This window comes from Sus scrofa, chromosome 8, assembly GCF_054392235.1.
Source record: "Sus scrofa isolate SSC_HxYL_T2T_F1_AM1 chromosome 8, Sscrofa_HxYL_maternal_Yorkshire_Landrace_v2.0, whole genome shotgun sequence".
Classification (NCBI taxonomy): Eukaryota; Metazoa; Chordata; class Mammalia; order Artiodactyla; family Suidae; genus Sus; species Sus scrofa.
Genome location: NC_139390.1, coordinates 33,330,983 through 33,354,188, shown reverse-complemented (window position 1 = coordinate 33,354,188; position 23,206 = coordinate 33,330,983). Strand labels below are relative to the sequence as shown.

The window sequence follows — 23,206 nt, the reverse complement described above, 5'->3', positions numbered from 1 at the left end:
TTACTGTATTTTTTATTATAACATTAGTTTATAGCATTATATAAGTTTTGTGTGTCCAACAGTGTATCTCTATTTCTGTATATGCTACAGTGTGCTCATTACCAAAACAGTTTCTGATTCCACACCGCAGCTAACCTTTAGGGAATTATCTCTACCTCTGTAAGAGACTCCTTGTTGAATTCTGATATGGTATCAAAGAATAGCCACAATTATTAGAAAAGATTATCAAAATACCCCCTCCTTTATTACTCTGTCTCTCTGTGAAGTTAGATTGCCCTCGTATACATCAACCAAAACAATATGAGAATCCAGCTCTATTAATCTAGAGATTAAAGATTTTGTAAAAATGTAAAACAGTGTTGTTTGCTCACTAATTTTTTGTTTGGGAGAATAACTATGTTTTATAAAATCTATTTATATTGCATATTGGCTTTATTGCTGTTGGGTTTAGATACATCAAGACATATCTTTAAAATTTCTGTCTTAATTTCTAATTTTGGTAAATATCAATAGATATAAACCCCATAAGCAAAAGCTTTGGAGAATTCTTAATAATTTTTAAGAGCGTAAAGGGATTCCAGAGACCGGAAAGTGTTAGCACCAATAATTTACCTATATCATCCAGATACCAAATCCAACAAGCCCAGAAAAAGGCTTTTAACTGTTTTTCAATTCGATTTTACAGTGAATCTGCCGCTTCCTTATGACAGACCAGTGATAGGGTTGATTTGGACCCAACTACGATTCTTTTTGATAACTTAATTATATCGATTCAGGGACCTAACCAGTGAGCCACAGAGCAGAAGCATGGAAGTCCAAAAGAAATCGCAAGATACTATCAGTTATTTGTCAATTTAAGCTTGTTACTTTGGTACCGTGGACATTCGCAGATTGATTGCACACGTTTCTGTTGGTCCACAACAAACCTATAAGGCATGTTGCACATCGGCCCCAAAGTCCTTCATCGTGGAATATCCCATAGAAGAAGGTGGTCTCCAGGGATTGTGGCCTGACCCTTAAGCAGCCCTTCCTGGTCACATGGTGGAGCATGGCTGGGTGCTTTAGATATTGAACTCTCTTTTTTTTTTTGCTTTGCTTTTTTAGGGCCACACTGGCAGCATATGGAGGTTCCCAGGCTAGGGGTCGAATTAGAGCTGTAGCTGCTTGCCTATACCAGAGCCACAGTGATGCAGGACCCTTAACCCACCGAGTAAGGCCAGGGATCGAACCTGCATCTTCATGGATGTTAGTCTGATTCATTAACCGCTGAACCACAACAGGAACTCCTATTTAACTCATTTTAACTTCAAAATCCCTCCTTGGTCATTACTGATTATAAATAACCCAAGATGACACAACTTGTAGTAGAACCCAGCCCTGTTTGTATCTTCAAAGCCTGGCTCATCTTTTTTTATTCATCCCAGCATCACTTCCCCTGCCTCCTCTCGTAGTTTGTTCTAACATGGTTTTGTCTTTACCTATTAAGCTTTGAATCAATATTATCAAATAGGTGTATGAGAAAAATACTGTATGACACATAGCATGGCTTTTCAATTTTTCAGTGGTACCGGCAATTAAATTATTGTTATTTTTCCTTTTCATTTGAATGTTTTAATCAGGAACAGGGACTTTTGTCTGTTAGTGCCACTCCCTTCGACAAAAGCCATGTTTGTTAATCATTGTCGGCATAACAAAATACCTTTAGATATGCCCCTAAATTCAGCCAGATCCTCAAAGGGCCATATGCCTGGAATTAGATTGGTGCTTCGCCAGCCCTCTGTGAGGTGCTTTTTTGAATCCCTTTTGGTTCAGTGCCAACAACTTTATTGAGAGACAGTGAGAAGGCTCCCTATGACCCACATCTGTATTGTTAACAGAGTGACTTCTTAAGGGTTCGATATGCCTTCTTCTATCTTACCACCCTAGCACTAAGCCCTACCTGAACAATTTGGTGTTTCTTTTTTAATCTCATGAACCCTGAGAATTGGTTAGGTCCAGTTTCCTTCTTCACGTTGGCTATTAGAAACTTAATTTTCATTTGCAACCCATATTAAACAACTTTATGAGACTTCATACAGCATTTTATTAAATTAGCCTCATTGGAGTTCCCGTCGCGGCACAGTGGTTAACAAATCTGACTAGGAACCATGAGGTTGCAGGTTCCATCCCTGGCCTTGCCCAGTGGGTTAAGGATCCAGCGTTGCCGTGAGCTGTGGTGTAGGTCGCAGAGGCAGCTCTGATCCCGTGTTGCTGTGGCTCTGGTGTAGGCCAGTGGCTACAGCTCCGATTGGATCCCTAGCCTGGGAACCTCCATATGCCACAGAAAGCGACCCTAGAAAAGGCAAAAAGACAAAAAAAAAAATTAAAAATTAAAAAATTAAAATAAACTAGCCTCATTTCTGGCTCCATTGTGTGGCCCTTGGTTCCCCTTCTTTTGCTCCACACTCCTAAATTGATTTATCTTTAAAAGGATTTCAAGGAGTTCCCGTCATGGCCCAGCAGAAATGAATCTGACTGGGAACCATGAGGTTGTGGGTTTGATCCCTGGCCTTGCTCAGTGGGTTACGGATCTGGTGTTGCCGTGAGCTGTGGTGTAGGTCGCAGACGCGGCTGGCATCTGGTGTTGCTGTGGCTGTGACGTAGGCCAGCAGCTACAGCTCCGATTCGACCCCTAACCTGGGAACCTTCATATGTTCTAAAAGGACCTCATTTATTTTCATTTCTAACAAGCCTCTCTTCTTTTCACGCAGGTACTGTATTTGGAAACGGGAAAACCTCCGATTACTTGCTGTTGGGCAACTTTGTTTACACTGTGAGTGCAGGGCCTTTGCTTCGTTTGCACATAGAATCAAATTCTTTCATTTGTGCTCCCTTTATTTTCAAATTTAGATGTGGGCATTTCTAGATTGAAGGGTTGTATGTACTTCCCTTTAAAAATGAAATAAAGAACTCCCTGGTGGTTCAGCAGGTTAAGGATCTGGCATTGTGCTGCTGTGGCTCTGGTCACTGCTCTGGCACGGGTTTGATCCCTGGCCTGGGAACTTCCACCTGCTATGAGCACAGCCAAAAGAAAGAAAGAAAGAAATGAGATGTTTTGACTGTCGTGAGATTATTTTATATTAGGTTATAAAAATGTCCTTTAGGTTCCCTGACTTCATAGGCCTTCGGTTGCTCTTATTTTCCATCCTCCTCTTTGCTGTTATTGCCACACTTTCCCTCTGCCTCTTGCTTGTTCTTTTTTCCTTTACTGCCCTGGTTCCTATTTTCTTGCTTTCCTAAATTCATGCAAGATACCACCTGACCACTTGGGAGTTTAACTAGTCATTATTCTAGAGTCTTATGAAAACTACAATGGGAGCGACAGCTCCACTCTTTGGGGATGTTTAACCCTCACCAGGCGTGGACCCCACTGTACTAGTCACTATGTCAAGTGCTTGTGGAGGATGCACAGAGGCGAGTGAGCCCATCTCTGCCATTCAAGAGCCAAAAAAGGTTTCAAAACCATTTTTCCCTCTAACTTCAAAAGCTCCACTTGGATGCCAATGCCCAAGGTCACACAGTCAGTCTTCAGTAAAAGTTTATTCCACCCTTCCACTCTGATTTCTCTGGCCTGTGTCCTTTTCTCTCTGTGCGTGTCCCTTTCTTGGACCCCCGAAAAGGGGCCAGTGTGCTGCTGTCCTAAATACTCAGTGGCCATTGACACAGCTGACTCAGTTGGTGGAGAAACTACAAGATGATGCTTAAATAACTGAACAGTAGGAAGCTAAGAGGAAGATCATTAAGTAAGTAAGGGACTAAGGCTTTGGCAAATCCAGGCCCTCCTTCCCATTGATATCAACCCGTTTTGGGGGGGCTACTGGCTTGTTCGCAGACAACATGCATGCAAAGCATAAATAAATGTTTGATAGACAAAGTTTAGAAGTAAATCAGAGAAGATGTCATAGATGTCTCTGAGGGGCCCTTTAAAGTGTCCAAGTCTTAAAAGGGAGTATTTCTTTCATTTTAATTTGCACTCTGTCTTTATTTAGAGTTTTTAGTTGAGTCAGTGTATTCAGGCCTCCTAGAAATCCACAGGGAATTCGGAGACATCCAACATTAACAGCCTTCCTGATAGAGAACATTCCATGAGTAGGTGGGAGTTGGCTAGGTATATTTGTGAAAAATCAGAAAATAAAAGTGCATTGTGATTCAAAAAAAAAAAGAATTTTTATATAACTCAGGGTAAATAATATGTACATTTGAATAAGAATTTGATATCTATAGTTATTAATCCAAAATTACTATTCGATATCCTGCTGAGAAATTCCAAATGCTTCCCTTTATCCTGACTTTTGAAGCCCACTGGGAAGCATCTAATACTGTATACAAATCTTTACATTGCCCAGAAGTAGGACTCAAGCATCACCAATCACCAGTGCTGGGCAAGCATCACACTCCCATCCCAGAAAACTACTGAAAGTGCCCCAAAGTCCCTGACTACTAATGGTATTTAAAATGCCATTATTGAAGTTCCCATCATGGCACAGTGGTTAACGAACCTGACTAGGAACCATGAGGTTGCAGGTTCGATCCCTGGCCTTGCTCAGTGGATGAAGGATCCGGCATTGCCGTGAGCTGTGGTGTAGGTCACAGACGTGGCTCTGATCCTGCATTGCTGTGGCTGTGGCATATAGGCCGGCAGCTACAGCTCCAATTAAACCCCTAGCCTGGGAACCTCCATGTGCCATGGGTGCAGCCCTAGAAAAGACAAAAAGACAAAAAAAAATGCCATTATTGATAATACATAGATAATAACAGATAATGTTGCAGTGCTAAGCACTGTTCTTGGTGTTTTATACTGAAACCCCTATAAAGTAGGCAAGCTTTATCAGTCCCAGTTTATATAGATGGAGCTGAGGCACAGAGAGGCCAATAACTTGCCTCGTTCCTTAGTGGAACTGCCAATAAATGATGGGGTCTTGAGCACAAATAGCCTGACTTCATTTAACCATTATGCCATCCCATGGAAAACACAGGGCAGTCCCCTCCTTTAGAATTAGTAGCACAGGCACCGCTGACCATGAGGGCATACATCACAGAGATGTAACAGGCTCTTCCATTCTCCTCTGCAAGGTTTCAAGGAAATTAAATTACAGAGTCAGCGTTTAGGTTTCTAAATATCCGGTCGGATTACTTCTACAGTTCATCTTTAATACTTAGAAAATGGAAGCTTTACATATTACAAATGATATAAAACTAAAGCAAGCTTGGAAACCCAAGATTACTGCAGACAGTTCTCTGTCACTCTTCATGAATTGTGCAAGAAGTAGCAGATCCATGCTCAGAAGCCTTATGGCTAGACTGCAAGGCAGTGAGGGAGAGGAGGAGGCTGGAAGGGAGTCAGAATGTGATGCTGTAAGTGGCAGTTCTGATGGGTCGGTCGTGGTCGTAATGTCCAGCCATCTGCCAACCCACTCGTGTCTTTGCTTGTTGGACGTACAAGTCAAGTAGTGAATAATGTACCAGTCCCATCTGATGAACTATCATATTTGTGAAGTAAAATGACATTTCCCTTCTGTTTTAGTTTGTGGTGATAACTGTGTGTTTGAAAGCTGGATTGGAGACATCGTATTGGACCTGGGTAAGAATGTCTTTTGTCACAACCAAGAAATAATCACATTTACTCACGCATTACTCATGCATTGTTGTTGGGTTTTATTCTTGCTTTATGTGTCCCTTTACCCTAGTTCCACAGGTTGTTAATTACAGGGTCAGGATGGAGGGAGGAGAACTGAGGATTCTAGTTTGGAAACAGGAAGTAACACAAACTTAAATGTGTTTATTTGCAAGACTTCTCAGAGCCTTTACTGTATGTTGTACATTGTAAATATCCCCGGAAGATGGGAACCTTCAAACACATTGGCTAAGAGTCCTTTCTTAGGAGAGGTTGTCACAAGGCTAGAAACTCACTGGAAAACGATGCTGAAGACCAATAATATTTGCAAAAGTTTGGTCCTCAGACATGGGCAGATATCCAGTCTAAACAAGAAAAAAGTCCATTTAGATACTTTAGTGTTGATGTGTAGTCACATCCAGATAGAGAGATGCAGTAAACAAGAAGAAAGGTAGGTGCTCAGGGGAAAGATGGTGCAAGAAATCTGGGTTTGACAGTCATCAGCACAAAGATGAGTATTGGTGTCTTAGCATCCTTCAGTGAGAGCGTACAGAGCCCAAACCAAAGAGGCTTCAAGATGGTAGCGGATAAAAAAGCAAAGAGCCAAAGGTGAGGGCCACCAAAGGAGGTAGAAAAGGAAGGATTCAAAATGCCAGTACCCCCAGCATTATAACTCTTGTGGAAGAGATTGGCGTTTAGTGAAAGATCCAGTTACCGCACACCGTTATTTAGATAATTCCCATAGATGGTATTTTATGGATGTGATTAAAAAAAAATTAGTAAGGAAATTTGTGAAAGCTTTATCAGTGTCTGGGTTCCTCCAGCTACCTGAAAGTCCTTTGACTCAAATTCTGTTCCTTCACAGTTCAGCCACATAGCAATCTGGGGCAGCATCGCACTCTGGGTGGTGTTTTTTGGAATCTACTCGTGTCTGTGGCCTGCTGTTCCGATGGCCCCTGATATGTCTGGAGAGGTAACGTATCCTAATATCTCATGAGCCTACAAACCCTAAAAATTGATATTCGTTAATGAGCCTTAATAGCTTGGCTTGGGTTTATGTGAAAATCGTGTTGGTCAATTTAAAAAGCTGTTTTTAAATTCCACTGGTTGTGAGTGATAAAAACTGGACAGAATGTTTTAAACGTGGGCATTTTCCTTAAGTCTGACTTACCCTTTCAGAGGCATAGCTGGGATAATAAACTATGGTGATCAGGAGCTTGAGTCATGTTAAGAATATCCATCTATGGAGTTCCCGTCGTGGCGCAGTGGTTAACGAATCCGACTAGGAACCATGAGGTTGCGGGTTCGGTCCCTGCGCTTGCTCAGTGGGTTAAGGATCCGGCGTTGCCGTGAGCTGTGGTGTAGGTTGCAGACGCGGCTCGGATCCCGAGTTGCTGTGGCTCTGGCGTAGGCCGGTGGCTACAGCTCCGATTAGACCCCTAGCCTGGGAACCTCCATAGGCTGCGGGAGCGGCCCAAGAAATAGCAACAACAACAACAAAAGACAAAAGACAAAAAAAAAAAAAAAAAAAAAAAAAAGAATATCCATCTAGAAAATGCCATTTTAAAATCAGACCATACATTCTGAATAAGAGATGTGGGGAAATGGTGAGCTTATGTCTTGGCACGACTGTCTTTCCCCTCTGTTATCTCGTATTCTACAGAAAAGGCTACTGTCCCTAAATTAGCTGCACTTTTGGAGTTGTTGTACTGGCATCCGTGTGTTTTTCATTTTGAAGGAGTTCAGATAGCTGACATTTCAGCCTTATCATGGTCCGCTTTCCATCCCGTCTTTCCCTTTCTGGTTACACTGGTAGGAATTGAGTTATTAGGTGTTCGGTGGGGGGGACTGTCACAAGATCCCCTTTCGCTCAGAAGAGATTCCAGCAGTAGGAGGGTTTATGATTTCAATTGCAGGAAATTTGACATAAAATGTATAAAAGAAAATGTGGAAAACATTTCAGGATTTCCTGTGACCTCACAGTAACTTGCAAATCAAGGTAATGTGAGCTCCGTTACAGTCCATTGTTTTCCCGCAGTCACAGGAAACCTTTCCAGGGCTTTCCATTATTTGTTGCCCTAAGTACAGCCTGAGTACCTTTCACTTTTGACAGTCTGGTTTATAGATCATTTTCATGAAATTTTATCTGACAGCATCCTGCTTTTTATAAATTAGCAGAATGCAGACATGTTAAAAAAAATTTTTTTTGCGGTTAAATTTATTAGAGAGAGGCCTTATATACCATTACAGCAAAACCAGACATATCAAGGAACATGTACTTCCTTCCACCCAAAGCGAAGGCTTCTTTTGAAACACATACGGTGAACTTGAGAAAATTTACAGCATGTATTTTATTTATTTATTTATTTATTTATTTATTTGTCTCTTTGCCATTTCTTGGGCCGCACCCACGGCATATGGAGGTTCCCAGGCTAGGGGTCAAATCAGAGCTTTAGCTGCCAGCCTACACCACAGCCACAGCAACGCAGGATCCGAGCCGCATCTGCAACCTACACCACAGCTCACGGCAACACCGGATCCTTAACCCACTGAGTGAGGCCAGGGATCGAACCCATAACCTCATGGTTCCTAGTCGAATTCGTTAACCACTGTGCCACGACGGGAACTCCTACATCATGTATTTTTGAGGAGACCAGAGAGAAAGTTGTGACTGCCTCTCCTCCTTGCCATAATTTGAGTCCTTTTTTTTTCCTGAAGAAATAAAAGCAAAGAGGGTATGTATATATCTGCCGATGCCACTTGGAGATTCCAGTCCTGTTCTTTGTCCACTGTCCGATTGGACCTGCTTTTCTCCAAGGTCACATCTCACTGAATATCGTTTTCATTGGGCCTCATTTGACCTCATGTCTGGATGGTTTATCTTCAAAATGAATGACACGAAAGATTTTGAAATCGAGATAGTTTGAGCAGCTGTAGCCAATCGCTTTGAAGACAAGAACAGAGCTTTAGACCACCTACTTTTTAGGACAAGTGTGAAGTTTGATTGGCTTTTAGCCAACCAAGTATAATCCTACCCTTGCCTGTAGAATTCCTGGTATGACCCAAACACAAAACTTAATATCATCTCTCGAGATTTGCGGTGATACGATGTTTAATGCAAACTGAAGTGAATGTCACTACCCCATCACGTGTCTGCTCACTTCACAGACGGTGGGAAGTGCTAACAGCATTTCTTGTTCTTGTTGTTTTATTGCTACTGATACTTTGAATATAATGTTTAAGTAGCTGGTGCGGCATTGAAAAATAGGGGGGAATGGATACATTCAGCTGTAGGCTTGACTAGCTTGTCCAAAATGTAAAGCTGTTAAATATATTTAAAGAGAAGAGTAAAACTTGAAATGTATGTGGTGCTTAGGGCTTGCAGAGCATCTTGGTATGCACGTGTGTGTAAGGGAGGGTGACAAGACCGCCACGCAAATTCTCCGGGAGAGAATCTATGTTTCCTGAGCACTGGGGTTACAGGTTCCGAAAAATGTTGTGGCAATACTCAATTTTTGAACACTTTTATTGCACATAGTCACTAGTTCTAGTACAATCCAGTTAATTTCAGAAAGAAGTAACTACCCTTAGATATACAGTTTTTAATCTTAAAATCTGTATGTCTTTTTTTTTTTCATTTTTTTGAGTTTTATTGAGATGTAGTTGATTTACAATGTTGGGGTAATTTCTGCTATGCAACAAAGTGATTCAGTTATACGTATTTCAATCAAGAATATAGCCAAGTAGGAGTTCCCGTCGTGGCTCAGTGGTTAACAAATCCGACTAGGAACCATGAGGTTGTGGGTTCGATCCCTCACCTTGTTCACTGGGTTAAGGATCCGGCGTTGCCATGAGCTGAGCTGTGGTGTAGGTTGCAGATGTGGCTTGGATCCCTGCGTTGCTGTGGCTCTGGCATAGGCTGGTGGCTACAGCTCCAATTGGACCCCTAACCTGGGAACCTCCATATGCTACGGGAACAGCCCCAAAAAATGGCAAAAAGACAAAAAAAAAAAAAGAGAGAATATAGCCAAATAGGAGTTCCCGCTGTAGCTCAGAGGTAACAAACCCAACTAGTATGCATGAGGATGCGGGTTCAATCCCTGGCCTCACTCAGTGGGTTAAGGATCTGGTGTTGCTGCGAGCTGTGGTATAGGTTGAAGACAGCTTGGATCCTGCATTGCTGTGACTGTGGTGTAGGCCGGCAGCTGCTGCTCTGATTGTACCCCTTAGCCTGGGAAATTCCGTATGCCATGGGTGCAGCCCTAAAAAGACAAAAAAGAAAAAAAGAATATGGCCAAATATATAAATGTGAAAATTTTATTTGTGTGCCAATAGTTATATCTCTGTGTGTGTGTATAATTGGCCAGTCATCTTGTATAAAACTTATTTGTTCATCTGTTAACTTTCATAGTAATACAGTGTTGTAAATATCAGGATAAGTACAAATATTAGCATTCCCTGGCTTGCATGCTTTACATAATCCATGTAATGAAACACAGCCCAAGGCATCCTCCAGAATATAACACTCTTTGAAGGATTCCTGGTATGGTAGGAAGGTAACTTTCTGTTGCCACCACCAATAGGGTTCTAGGTATGTCACTCGAAGACTAGACTTCAGTTCTTTCCTGCGTTGCTTTGGCAACAGTTCCCTCCAAAACTAGATAATTAAAGATGTATTTTTGGGTAGTCCAGAGGCATATGAAGGGCCTCTGGCATGATACAGCATTAATGAAGATGGAGCAGGCAGACTGGACATAGCAGTCCCATTCCCCCTTCCTGGTTGAGGTGACATTCTGAAGGATGAGGCACTATGTGGTTTTAAAAGGCGTTGACACAATAGAGAAGTTCTTCAAAAAGACAACCAAGATCTGGAAGAATAACACCAGAACTATCTGAGGTGTATTGAACACTTCAAGTATCTTCTATGCATTCATTCCACTGAATCAACAAGTCTTTGTTGAGATGCTTCTGTGGGTCGAGCATGGTTCTAGGCACTGTGGATTCATTAGCGAATAGCATAAAACTCCCTGCCCTTCTCAGCTTTTCTGCTGGAAGGAGACACACGAAGTAATTGTGAAACATATGGATAGAAACACGTGTTACAGAGAAGAACACAGCAGGCAAAGGAAGCTGAGAACCATGATTTCCATAGTTTCTCGTAGAGCCTTGTAGCTTTCACTCGTGGTCAGATAGCGAGCCTTTGGAGGGCCCGAGAGAGGAGTGTGATGAAGTGACTTACATTTTTGCAGCAGGACTATGATTTCTGGGTTAGGAACTACTTCAGAGGTTATTGCAATATTCCAGGCCAGAGGCAATGGTGGCTTGGGCCGGGGCGGGGGGGCACCAGCGGTAATAGTGATCTGAGTCTGAATCTAGTTTGAAGGTAGAGCTGATAGGATTTGCTGACAGATTGGATCTGAGGAGTGAGAGGAAAAGAGGTCAAGGAGGACGCCACCGGGTGGGCCGTAACCCTCAGGAGCTGCATGTCCTCAACTCACCAGGTCCTCCCAGCAGACATGTTACCATACCCATTTTACAGATGAGGAAGCAGAGGCACAGAGAAGTTAAGTACCCCATCTGGTACCTCACCGATGCTAAGTGACAAAGGTATGATTGGACCTAGCTACCTGGTCCAGGGTCAGCTGCCTTAAGCACTGCCTGGTGCTGCTCCTCTGATCGTAGTTATTCAGAGGACTCTGTTGTGTATAATCTGGAAATCAGAAGTCTGAAGGGACCCCTTGCTTGTATTTCAAGGATCAGATGTGTGAGCCCTGTGTTCTCTTTTCCAGACAGCACTGCCTCCTCCATGCTTCTTTCCTCTGGGGGCATTTTGGTGGTCCTAGTCTTCCTCCATCCATCCTCCGCACCCAAGCCACCCCGCCGAGATACTCGTACTCCACCGCCCCTTCATTTCTGTACTGATTTGCTCTGACATATAGTGCCAGGCCCCTAGTACCCCATCAGTGTTAGCTGAGGGATCGTTGAGGAAATATTTTGTCCTTGCTTGTTTGTTTTGAGCAAACACCTGAAAAATGGTGGAGTAGAGCTGACAGAGAAGCTATTTCAGCTAAAGTAAGGACTTGCTGGGAGTTCCCTTCGTGGCTCAGTGGTTAATGAATCCGACTAGGAACCATGAGGTTGCGGGTTCGATCCTGCCCTTGCTCAGTGGGTTAAGGATCCGGCGTTGCCATGAGCTGTGCTGTAGGTCGCAGACGCGGCTCAGATCCCAAGTTGCTATGGCTGTGGTGTAGGCCTACGGCTACAGTTCTGATTCAACCCCTAGCCTGGGAACCTCCATACGCCATGAAAGCAGCCCAAGAAATGGCAAAAAGACAAAAAAAAAAAAAAAGAACTTGCTGACATCTGGAGATCTCCACAGTGTAGCAAGTTCCCCCAGCTCATTTAACCAACCCTAGTGCCAGCCACTAGGGTACTTAGCAGAGCCTCACTCGTCTGCACCTGCAAAGCTGCTTCCAGCTCCTGAGATTCACATTGTCCATGGACTTCTTTTCACTGTGCTCTCGCCAGAGGAACATCTTAAATGTTGAAGGGCACAGATTGTCTGCCCTAGTGAGTTGTTTTTTTTTACATTTTAGGGCCACACCTGCAGTATATGGAAGTTCCCAGGCTAGGGGTCGAATCAGAACTGCAGTTGCTGGCCTACACCACAGCCACAGCCACACCGGATCTGAGCTGCGTCTGCGACCTACACCACAGCTCAAGGCAATGCCCGATCCTTAACCCACTGAGCAAGGCCAGGGATCAAACCCACATCCTCATGGATACTAGTCAGATTCCTAACACGCTGAGCCACAGCAGGAACTCCTTCCCTAGTGAATATCAATTGGAACTCGAGATACAAATTACACATGAGTTAGGCATCTTATAAGTATGGGTCTCATGCGTCTATAATCAGCTTGGATGAATACTCATATACAGATCAAGATGGTATAGTCATTTTCAATTTGCATCCTTGATTCATCTTTGCAGCCCCTATCTGAAGACAGAGTCAGTCTCTCAATGTGTTGAAAGAAAATCCTTGTTCACAAAGAGGGTGAGAGAAGGGAACTAACTTTGCTGTGCACCCTCTGTCTTCTCCAGGCACCGGGTTGAATCCCAGGCATTCCTTGTTTCATTTACATCCGTATCGCAGACCTTTGTGGTAAGCAGAGCACTAGCAAGTGACCCAGAGAATTCATCCCAGGTTTTCTTCTCTTATCCCATTGGTTGCTCTAATATCCTGAGGAACCAAATAACTTCTCATTAAGATCCATTTCTGTTCCTTACTCCCAGATGGGAACTCTTCTCATTGCAGCCACTTTCCCTGCCTTCCCTTGAGTTTGTTGATGTCTCTGCCCTATGCTGGCCAGATATAAAAGTGTTCCCATCTCTTTTTAAAATTTCCTAGATGTTTAATTCTCCCTTTTCAACACTCTCCTAACTCCTTCCACGCATTTATAGAAATGCTATTTCCTTTTGTATCCTAGCCTCTCATGTCTTCTTAACAGCAGGATCAGCATGTATATAATACCCAGCTCATTAAATATTGAAATTGAAAACTCAATCATCCCACATCATCAGAGAATGTAGAATTGCCACTCTGGTGACAATAGGGCCTCATTGACTGAGAATCAGTCACTGTCATAAGCACTTTTCATGTCTTCACTCACTTAACATTGTGAGCATTTTACCGCAACACTGGGAAGTCGTTCCTATTACACATTTCACTGACACAGAGTGGTTAAGTAATTTTCTCCAGGTCACACAGCTTGTAAGTATCTGAGCTGCAGCTGAAACCCAGCCCATCTTTCCCCTGAGCCACCGTACGCACTGTTCCCTCTTCCTTTACATTTCTTCTCTTACTGTTTCCTTCCTCTGCATTTTTCTCCCAGCCTTATCAACTTTATTAAAGGTATAAATTCCTTTTAGTGTCAGTGCCCCAATCAGAGTACTTCCATCTGGTTGGTAAACTAAGCCGTCCCTTATGTGCATATGATGTTTCCATCTTCAGCTATGCTCAGCTGCCTGTACTACTGATCCGGAGTGCTTTTCACAGCATTACATCCTTCCTTTCCCCTGCCTTCGGCACATTCTGCCTGCCTAAAGTTACTAGGAATCTACCCCCCCCAAAAATATCAGAGCATTCAGGGCAGACTTCAATTACTCCAGCCGCAGCCGGAGGGGGCTATTCTAAGTTGGTGGGTAGGGTATTGCCTTTTGGGAAACTACCTTCCTATAGTCTTGTTTCCATTACAGTAATCCTGCCTCTCTGCCCTTAAGAATGATTCAAATGATAATGATTAGCAGGTATCCCAGGAGTTCCCAGAATCTCTGGAGCACTGGGACGCAGGTTCAGTCCCCAGCCCAGCACAGTGATTTAAGGATCCACAGCTGCAGCTGTGGCTTAGGTAGTAACTGTGGCTCAGATCTGATCCCTGGCACGGGAACTCCCTATGCCATGGGCAGCCAAAAAAGACAAAGAAATAAAATTGTAAAAAAAGGAAAAAAACGCACAGCTATCCCAGTACCACAAATGATTGAAAGATCTCACTATTAAAAAGGAATGACAGAGTTCCCATCATGGCTCTGCAGAAACGAATCTGACTAGTATCCATGAGGATGCAGGTTTGATCCATGGCCTCTCCCAGTGGATTAAGGATCCAGCGTTGCCATGAGCTGTGGTGTAGGTCAAAGATGAGGCTCAGATCCCAAGTTGCTGTGGCTGTGGCTGTGGTGTAGGCTGACAGCTGTAGCTCCGATTCAACTTCTAGCCTGGGAACCTCCATAAGCTGTGGGTTTGGCCCTAAAAGGACAAAAAAAAAAAAAAAAAAAGGAATGACCACATCAGGGTAAAAGGAGAGTGGATTCTACAAAGGTGGAAATGCAACAACAAGACATTATTCAGGAAAGGAAAATTAAGCGAAAGTAGCATGACAGGCTTGGCTGTGACTTTAAATATGTCGCTGTCTTCCTCTCCTCTCACAAATATGGTTGTGATTTAAGAGGAGGACTTTTTTTTTTTCAGACCTGACTTGTATTTTTTCACACCAGTACAACAATTTATGGGGCAAGGTAGGCCCTGGGGAGAAGTGCTATGTTATATAAACATATGCTGGCCTGCTTTTCCAACTTGAATAGATGATGTTCCTGGGTTTGTTTGTTTTTTTTTTTTTTTTTTTTTTGAGTTTCCAGGAGAAGATATTTTAACCACTATGATTAGTGCAGCAGATTACAAATTTAAAAGCAAGCTACATCAAGGATCATTTTGTGTCACGATTAATGCCAGAAGCGTAGTATCGGCAAAGCTTTTCAGGGAATGTATGGCAGCCCTGTAGACACACGCTGTAAAGTCTTCCCAAGCGCCATCTGGTTCTGCTCTCCCTGGCCTGAGGGATCTATAAAACTACTGAAGGAAATTGAAGTTAAGGAACGAGCATGTGTTTTACAGAATTTCAGATCTCTTGATTGAGGTTTGTAAAGTCTCTCTGAAAAAACAATAAAAATCTTTGTTGAACCCTTTAGTGTCACCCCGGTAGGAAAGGTATTAATAAACTGCATTCGTGATATGATTTTCCTAAATTGTGCTCTTGCCCATTTTGCCACCATAATGAATTACTTTACATATGAGGAATTTCCCGGTTTTAAATACAGCCTTCTTCATCTCTCAGCTTTTAATTACCTAGATAGCATGTAATAATTTATTGGTCACAAGGCCAGCCCTTGCAGATAGGGTGGGGCAGTGTTATGATATGAAGGAGGTTCATCCAAGATTACTGTGTTTAGCCAAGTAGCCTGGGGGGAACAACTACCCTAAACTCCGTCAGATGTTCTTCAATGGGTCAATGGTTGGGATCCCATCCAGTGAAACATGCCATTGGTCCCTGTCCTCATGACCCTGACAGTGAATGAGACTGGCTGCCTAACCCCTTCCAAGCCCGTTTTGTAAAGCCCTGTAGTGATGCTGAGGTGCAAAGAGAGGCATGGATAGGACAAATGTCGTGGCACATCAGGATGGTGGCATGCATTGTAGAGTCAGAGCTCTCTTGAGAGTCACTATGAGAGCTCCATGGCTTTTTGTAGGCACAGCACCTTTTCCTATACCACAGAGCAAATATATATTGAGTGTCTAAGGTCTGTGTGTTTCAGGCTCTGTGTTAGGCAGGAGAGGGTACAGAGAGGAGGATAATTGGTCGTTGGCCTTGAGGATCTTGTTTTTTAATGTTGAGGTGTCAGTGTCATAAATAGGAGGGAGGACGTGGTGCACCCCAAGTGCCCTGTTGGTGAGCCAGGCATGGAAAGCTGAACAAAGCTGCTCTTAGTACAGCAGAGATTTCGCTCTTTTCTAGGGTCAATTCATTCTCCCGTTCATTCATTCCATAAGTATGTGTTGAGTGCTTCATCAGTTCTAGGCACCGTGTCTAACCCTAGGTAATAGGTTAGTTAGGCAAGATCCCCATTAACGTTTAGGTTGAGGGAACCAGGGTGGAAGGGTTCCAGGGAGGAAGACCCAGTCCCTAAGTCAGTTAACAAATGACTAAATAACAAATGACTGAAGCAAATGTCACAAAGTGATGGTAGGAAAACAGGGTGATATGATAAGAGATAGGACTTCAATGGCTGCTCCAGGAAGGTCTTTTTGAAGAAAGGACACTTAGGCTGAAACTCAAATGTTGCAGAGATGCTTTCATGAGAAGAAGAGCATTTCCGGGCTCAAGGAACAGCCTGTGCCCAAGCTTTAAGGCAGGAATGAGCCTGATGGGTTCAGAGACTAAAATGTCAGTGTCTTTGGAGTAGAGAGAGTGGGAAAGAGTGCTATAGTTGGAGATGGGCAGAAGGAAGATCAATCCTCCAAGCTCAGTACTCTAGCTCATAAGACCAGTACAGCTCATTTTTGAGTTGCATGCCAGGGAACAATCAGAAATGCTCATAAAAGAAACCGTGAATGTCACCGTGCAGTCTGCTTCAATAAAGCTCATAATTGGACCCAATTCTTGCATTCCATGATACAGTAAGAAAAAGAGATCTTCAATGAGGTCAATAGCTACTTGGATCCAAGTTATCACTTAGGCTCCCTAGCATGTATCATGCAAAGCTAGTTATTTTATGGCATTTTTGGATGTTAAAAAAAAAAAAAAAAAGAAAACTGACTGTGGACTAAAGTAACTGTGACTAACCATTTCTCTCTCAAATGAAAAAAGTCCAGTAGAAGCAGGTAGTTCAGGACCAGTGTGGTAGCTGCACAATCAAGGACCAAATTTCTTCCACCTTGCTGCACTGCCAACCTTAGTATACTTCCTCATAGCCCAAAAGGGCTGCTGAAGCTCTAGCCATTTTACCAACATTCCAGCCATCCAGAAAAGAAAGAAGAATTAACCTTTTCCCTTTGAATTTCTTCCCTAGACATTGCCCACCACATTTCCACTTAGCTCTCTTTAGCCAAAAGCTAGTCATATGGCCATACCTGCAATAATAGACCCAGAGGAATATAGTCAGAACTAGAGGACAGAATGTCCAGCCAAGGTTCAAGTGGTTGCATGTAAAAAAGGGAAAGGAAATTTATTGGGGGGCAACTAGAAGTCTCTGCCATGGAAGTCAATAGTTCTTTTACACCAGCTATCTGTCAGCTTTTCTATGTCTTTTCATAGGTAAAGTCTTTGTGAAATTTTGAGTTTTTAAAATATAGTTTCCTAAAGCAGATGGTAATTAGGTGACATAATGGAAGTGTTACTTAATGTTACGGTGATAATTTGTAATCTATAAATGTATCAAATCAACACATTGCACACCTTAAACTTACATAATATTATAATGTCAACTATATCTCAATAAAGGTGTAAACATTTTTAAAGAAAAAAATTACTACAATCTGAACTACAGGTCACAGATTGAATTACTAGTATCAAACAGTAATCAAACAATTGATGCTTTATAAGATGGTTAAGAAGATAAAACACGGAACCACCACTAAATTACAAAAACCTGTAAGAATAATATAACAAACATATTGAGCATTGAGGTCAGGTGCAACTTCTCCAGTATCATCAGAACACTTTAGAATTATATTTCTCATAATAAAAAGAATATTTTGTTTATAATTTTGTCCTCATTTTTCTGGTACTTTAAAGTTTTTTAAATAGCACAGTAAAGAACGTTAAAATAGGAGTTCCCGTCATCGCACAGTGGTTACTGAATCCAACTAGCAACCATGAGGTTGCGGGTTCGATCCCTGGCCTTATTCAGTGGGTTAAGGTTCCGGCATTGCCATGAGCTGTGGTGTAGATCGCAGACGTGGCTTGGATCCTGCCTTGCTGTGGCTCTGGCGTAGACCGGTGGCTGCAGCTCCAATTCGACCCCTAGCCTGGGAACCTCCACATGCCTCAGGAAGCGGCCCTAGAAAAGGCAAAAAGACCAAAAAAAAAAAAAAAAAAAAAAACCCATTAAAATAAAACAAAGCAAAACAAATTCTGTTCTTAATTACTTTTACTGTTGTGGGAATTATATCCCTAGAAAATAAAGTTTCAGAACCGTCAGTTTCTAGTACTCTTGATTCCTTTTTAAAAAGACTTAAAATTTTGCATATTCAGTTCTCAGCATATATTGATACACAGTCAAATGTTACTTAAAAAAAGTTAACTTCTGGAGTTCCCATTGTGGTGCAGCAGAAATGAATCCGACTAGGAACCATGAGGTCGTGGGTTCGATCCCTGTCCTCGCTCAGTGGGTTAAGGAAACGGTGTTGCCGTGAGCTGTGGTGTAGATCGCAGACATGGCTCAGATCTGGTGTGGCTGTGGCTGTGGCTGAGGCTGGCAGCTGCAGCTCCGATTCAACCCCTAGCCTGGGAACCTCCATATGCCATGGGTGCGGCCCTTAAAAAAAAGAAAAAGTTAACTTCTGCTTGATCCAGGTCCCAACTAGCTCTTCTCCATTTCCTTTGAACATCTCTTGAAATCATTTATTTTCTCATTACTCCATTTGCCACAGGGTGGAGGGTGCAGATGCAAAAGTTGTTTCTTGCATCGTACAGCTAAATTGAATTGGTTTGGAATCTCCCAGGACAATCACTCGTTCCTCACCACCAGCGGGAAATGTCCAAGGGGAAAAAAGAAAGCACATAAACACTGTGAACTGGCATCTATCAAATTTGCATATTTTCTAAGATTTTCTTTTGTTTGGAACAATTTGCATAATTTCTGAGATTTTTGTTTGTTTGGGATAATCCAAGCCAAGGGTTTTCTTTGTCTCTGAGTAATCAAGAGCTTCTGGTAATAATTGCAAACATATTAGGGTTTATCCGAAACACCCTCCTCCTTAGTTGTTTTCTGGGTGTTCTGCCTTGTCTATTTTTATGGAGAAAGTAATAATTCATCCTGTATAAGAGCCCAATTCAGCTGAATTCAACTGAGATTTATAGAGTGTCTGTGCTTCAGGACCTATACTGGATGTTAGTGGATCAAAAGTTTAAAAAAAAAGAGAGAGTCCTTTTGAGGACCTTGAGTTGTGAGTAAACCAACAGGTCAACATATCATTAAAATGTAAGATGCTAGCTATTATGATCAGAATGCACAGGGGCCAGCAGAGAAGAAGGCTCTCAACCCCCAGGCTATAGTTTGGAGAGTTTACAAAGGTTTCTTGGTACTGCTCTTCCCCACACTGTTCAGGAAGGCAAAGGAAAGAAGGAAGGGCTTTCCACATTGAGAGCAGCCCATGGGTAGAAGGAGTTTGGGTTTGCTAAGGGAGGGAATGGTTGGGGCTCAAATTGAAAAATTTAGCAAAGACAAGGTCTCAGAAAGTCACCTAAATGTCTTTAACATCATTACTTTAAGCCATGGAAGATTGCTTTTCACTATGAAATACACAGTATTCCAGAAAGTACCTGAGGCCATAGAATACAAATTTGGGTCAGAGGACATGATACATAAATGCTAGTAATAAACTAGTAGTGATGAAAAACATTTTTTATGTTTCGGCATGAATGAATATCACATAATGTAATTGAAAATTTGTAAGAATTCTTTTGAGCTAAAATAAGACGTCAAAGACCTTTCTCAATGATAAGCACCAGAATAGGGAACTGGGCATGTGCATTCCTCTGTCTTTGGGTTTTATCAGAGGGAAGTTTTGAGCCTCACTACCCAAGATGTGCAGCCATTGAAGACTTTCAGGTGAAGTTCACCTCCTCAAGTCAAGTTCCTGTCAGCTTGAAATTTGTCTCTGGCTAAAGCGCAAAGTGATGAATTCACTACCGAGTGTTGAATGATGCTTAGGTACCTCTGAGTTCAAGCCCATGCCCGGGTACCATAACAAATTCACAGAAAGAGTTAAGACTCTAAGAGAGGCTCCCATAACTTAGCTGTCACACCATGGTGTTTCCCAGAGCTTGGACACAGAGACGCTTTAAAGAAACCTTTGCAAGTTTAAAGTCAAATAACACAGTATTCAGTTATTTGAAAGCAGAGTTATTTGGATGAGCTGATGTCAAGTTTCCATACATCAGGGGAAGTGTTGCCAGAAGACACAATTTTGATACAGTTAAAAACATTCTACTTACATAACATTGGTATCTCGTCATAAATATGTAAATGTTATTCTTGTGGATTTCAGCTTTCAAGGTACTAAAGACTAACATTGTATCTCAGGGTGGGTGAATCAGCTCCTCCAGCCCCCTGAGAAAGGGGGCTCCAGCAGGAAATACCCTATGGGTCACTGAGTTTGGAAGAGGTGGGACTGAAAGTGAAATATAGCAACAGAGAACCTACCTTTTCCGAAGAACCATTCCACTGATACAGCAGAAACAAAGCATTGTGGAGCAGTAGGGAGGGAAGAGCCACAACTTGGTGGGAAAGATCCAAAAACTTTGCCTGAAAAGAAACAATACCTGCAAACCCGACGTCGAGCACTGATTTATTTTTTTCTCTTGATGAAAATGATTTCCTGAAGAAGATGCTTCCAGAGGAGACCAGAGGGGCTCACTGGAACATCAGAGAAGGCCAACGTCAAATGATCGCATAATTTGGTAGATGGCACGGAACAAAGATAAGTGGGAGTTGTGCGGCTCGAGGGTCACAAAACCACATCACAGTACAGACCATCTCTGAAGAGTTGCTCTGCTGAGATGTTTCAAAGAAGCCATAGCCAGAAAGAACAATTAAGTCCTTGGCCAACACCACCTCTGACCAAATCCCAAGAAACACATAATAGAATATATAAGCTCTATGTCATAGAAGCTTTTGGAGTTTTTCTCCAAAACTTGCTAACTCCCTTGGAAAAGCCGTAAATCTTCAAAGATGAAGAACCCTCCTACACAAAGAATATTGGACCTTCTCATCCACAACGAGAGACTTAGACTATATGTGTATGGTTAACTGGGAGAAAACTAGAAAATGTGACCAAACTGAGAGAAGTAATTTAAAATTGAGTTGTCTGTATAAACATACCATGTCTCTGAATAAGAGGACCATTCTTGAAGCATCACTTCTTCCCAATCAGAGAACCATATAGGGGAAAAGAAAATACATCTTCTCCTTGTGAATAACATCTAGCCTAGGAAAATAATACTAAATGCAAAAAAAAAGAGGTTCTGGTGTGACCTTAGTGATACCATTTAGCCAGGTACCATTCAGTGACTGTTCCCTCAAATGCCTTACAACTCCAGCATGCCCACATTGACAAGCACGTGTTGGCCCACAGTTTTTCCCTATGTTCTTACACAGTCTTCACTTTCTGATTCATCTGATGAACTGGAAGTAGGAAGTTGGCCATAAACAAAGTGCCCTCCTGGAATCACATCCACCCCCTGGCCAGCTGTAGTCTCGGCCTGTTTCTCTGAATGGCTCTCATATCAGTAAAAATTGATCTTTCTGCTTTTTTAAATAAAATTCATCATAAAAAGTTTTCAATTAAATGATTAGGTTACAGTCATTAAACTTTGCAAAAAAGAAAAGTAGAGAAAACAACAGCTTCACGATCAAAAGGTATCATATTAGTCTTTTTCTACCCTGAATTTGTGTAGTTATCTTTTTTTTTTCCTAGGGCCACACCCACGACATATGGAGGTTCCCAGGCTAGGGGTCGAATCGGAGCTATAGCCACCGGCCTACGCCACAGCCACAGCAACACAGGACCCAAGCTGGGTCTGCGACCTATACCATGGCTCCTGGCAACACCAGACCTTAACCCACTGAGCAAGGCCAGGGATTGAATCTGCATCCTCAAGGATGCTAGTAGGGTTCGCTAACTGCTGAGCCACGACGGGAACTCCTGTGTACTTATCTTTGACTAGGTCATTTATTCTTTTAACAAATACGTATCAAAGGATGATTCTGGTTTCTGGAGATACAGCAGTGAACACAAGAGAAAAGGCCTGCCCACAGGAGCTTCCATCCTTGAAAGGAGAGAAAAGCAAAGACAAGGATATCCTAGAGCACATGGTTGGGGAGCACTGGGGAGACCTGTGGTGCAGGAAGAAGGGTGGGGTGTCCTGCCTTAGGCGTGGGGCGCTGTTTTCAGGTAGCATGGCAAAAGATGCCTTTTGAGAAGTGGGGTGCACAGGACCTGTGGCTGCCTGGAGGAAGAGAATTGCAGACAGCAGAGGTGGACAAGTGCAGAGACACGGAGGAGGCCAGTGTCTGGAAGCAGAGCAAGGGAGGGAGAGAGTGAGCAGTAACAGGATGGGATAGGTGGGGTCTCTTGGGCAAATCCTGCAGCGCCAGGAGGCAGTTGTAAAGACTCACTTAGACTCTTAGAGTCTGGGGGTGGGGGGATGGAGCAGAGAGGTCAGCCTGGCTTTCCTTTTTTTTTTTTTTTTTTTTTTTTCCCTCTTTCAAATGCACCCACAGCATATGAAAGTTTCCAGGCCAGGGATCAAATCCAAGCTGCAAGTGCGACCTATGCCACACCTGTGGCAATGCCAGATCCTTAACCCCCTGCACCACAGCGGGAACTCCCCAGCCTGGCTTTTTAAGTGATTGCTCTGGGTGCTCTGTTAATAGTACGCTGTGGGAACAGGGAGAAGAGAGAGGGGCTTGTGATAATGCTTATGGGATCCAGACAAGAGACAGCAGGAGCCAGGGTGGAGGGGCTGTGAAATATAGAGTCTGGATTTAAGGAGAACAGAGTTTTGTCTTAGAATCATCTTAATTTTAAAATTGATTTTGGAATTCCCGTCGTGGCTCAGTGGTTAACGAATCCGACTAGGAACTATGAGGTTACAGGTTTGATCCCTGGCCTCGCTCAGTGGGTTAAGGATCCGGCGTTGGCGTGAGCTGTGGTGTAGGTCGCAGATGCGGCTCAGATCCTGCATTGCTGTGGCTGTGGGGTAGGCCAGCGGCTACAGCCCTGATTTGACCCCTAGCCTGGGAACCTCCATATGCCGTAGGAGCGGCCCTAGAAAAGGCAAAAAGACAAAAAAAAAAAATTGATTTTATTTGATAAAATAGATCTAACTTACTAATTATCATTTTAACTATTTTTAAATGTGGGGTTCAGTGGTATTAAGTGCATTCACAATGTTGTGCAACGGTCACCACCATCTACCTCCAGAACTTTCTCATTTT

At 42.8% G+C, this 23,206-nt stretch overlaps 1 protein-coding gene across 19 annotated transcripts in view; it reads left to right on the top strand.

Moving 5' to 3' along the window:
• The window catches only part of ATP8A1 (ATPase phospholipid transporting 8A1), a 253,309-nt gene that overhangs the window by 208,112 nt on the left and 21,991 nt on the right, over positions 1-23,206 (top strand). For 18 of the 19 annotated variants that reach the window (XM_084971840.1, XM_084971838.1, XM_084971835.1 and 15 more), the window contains 3 exons: positions 2,751-2,812; positions 5,564-5,620; positions 6,519-6,626. In XM_084971840.1, the coding sequence (XP_084827966.1) occupies positions 2,751-2,812; positions 5,564-5,620; positions 6,519-6,626 (227 nt within the window). Of the gene's footprint in view, positions 1-2,750; positions 2,813-5,563; positions 5,621-6,518; positions 6,902-7,205; positions 9,940-23,206 lie in introns of those variants that run through there. The other variant, XR_014812343.1, reaches the window with a different exon arrangement.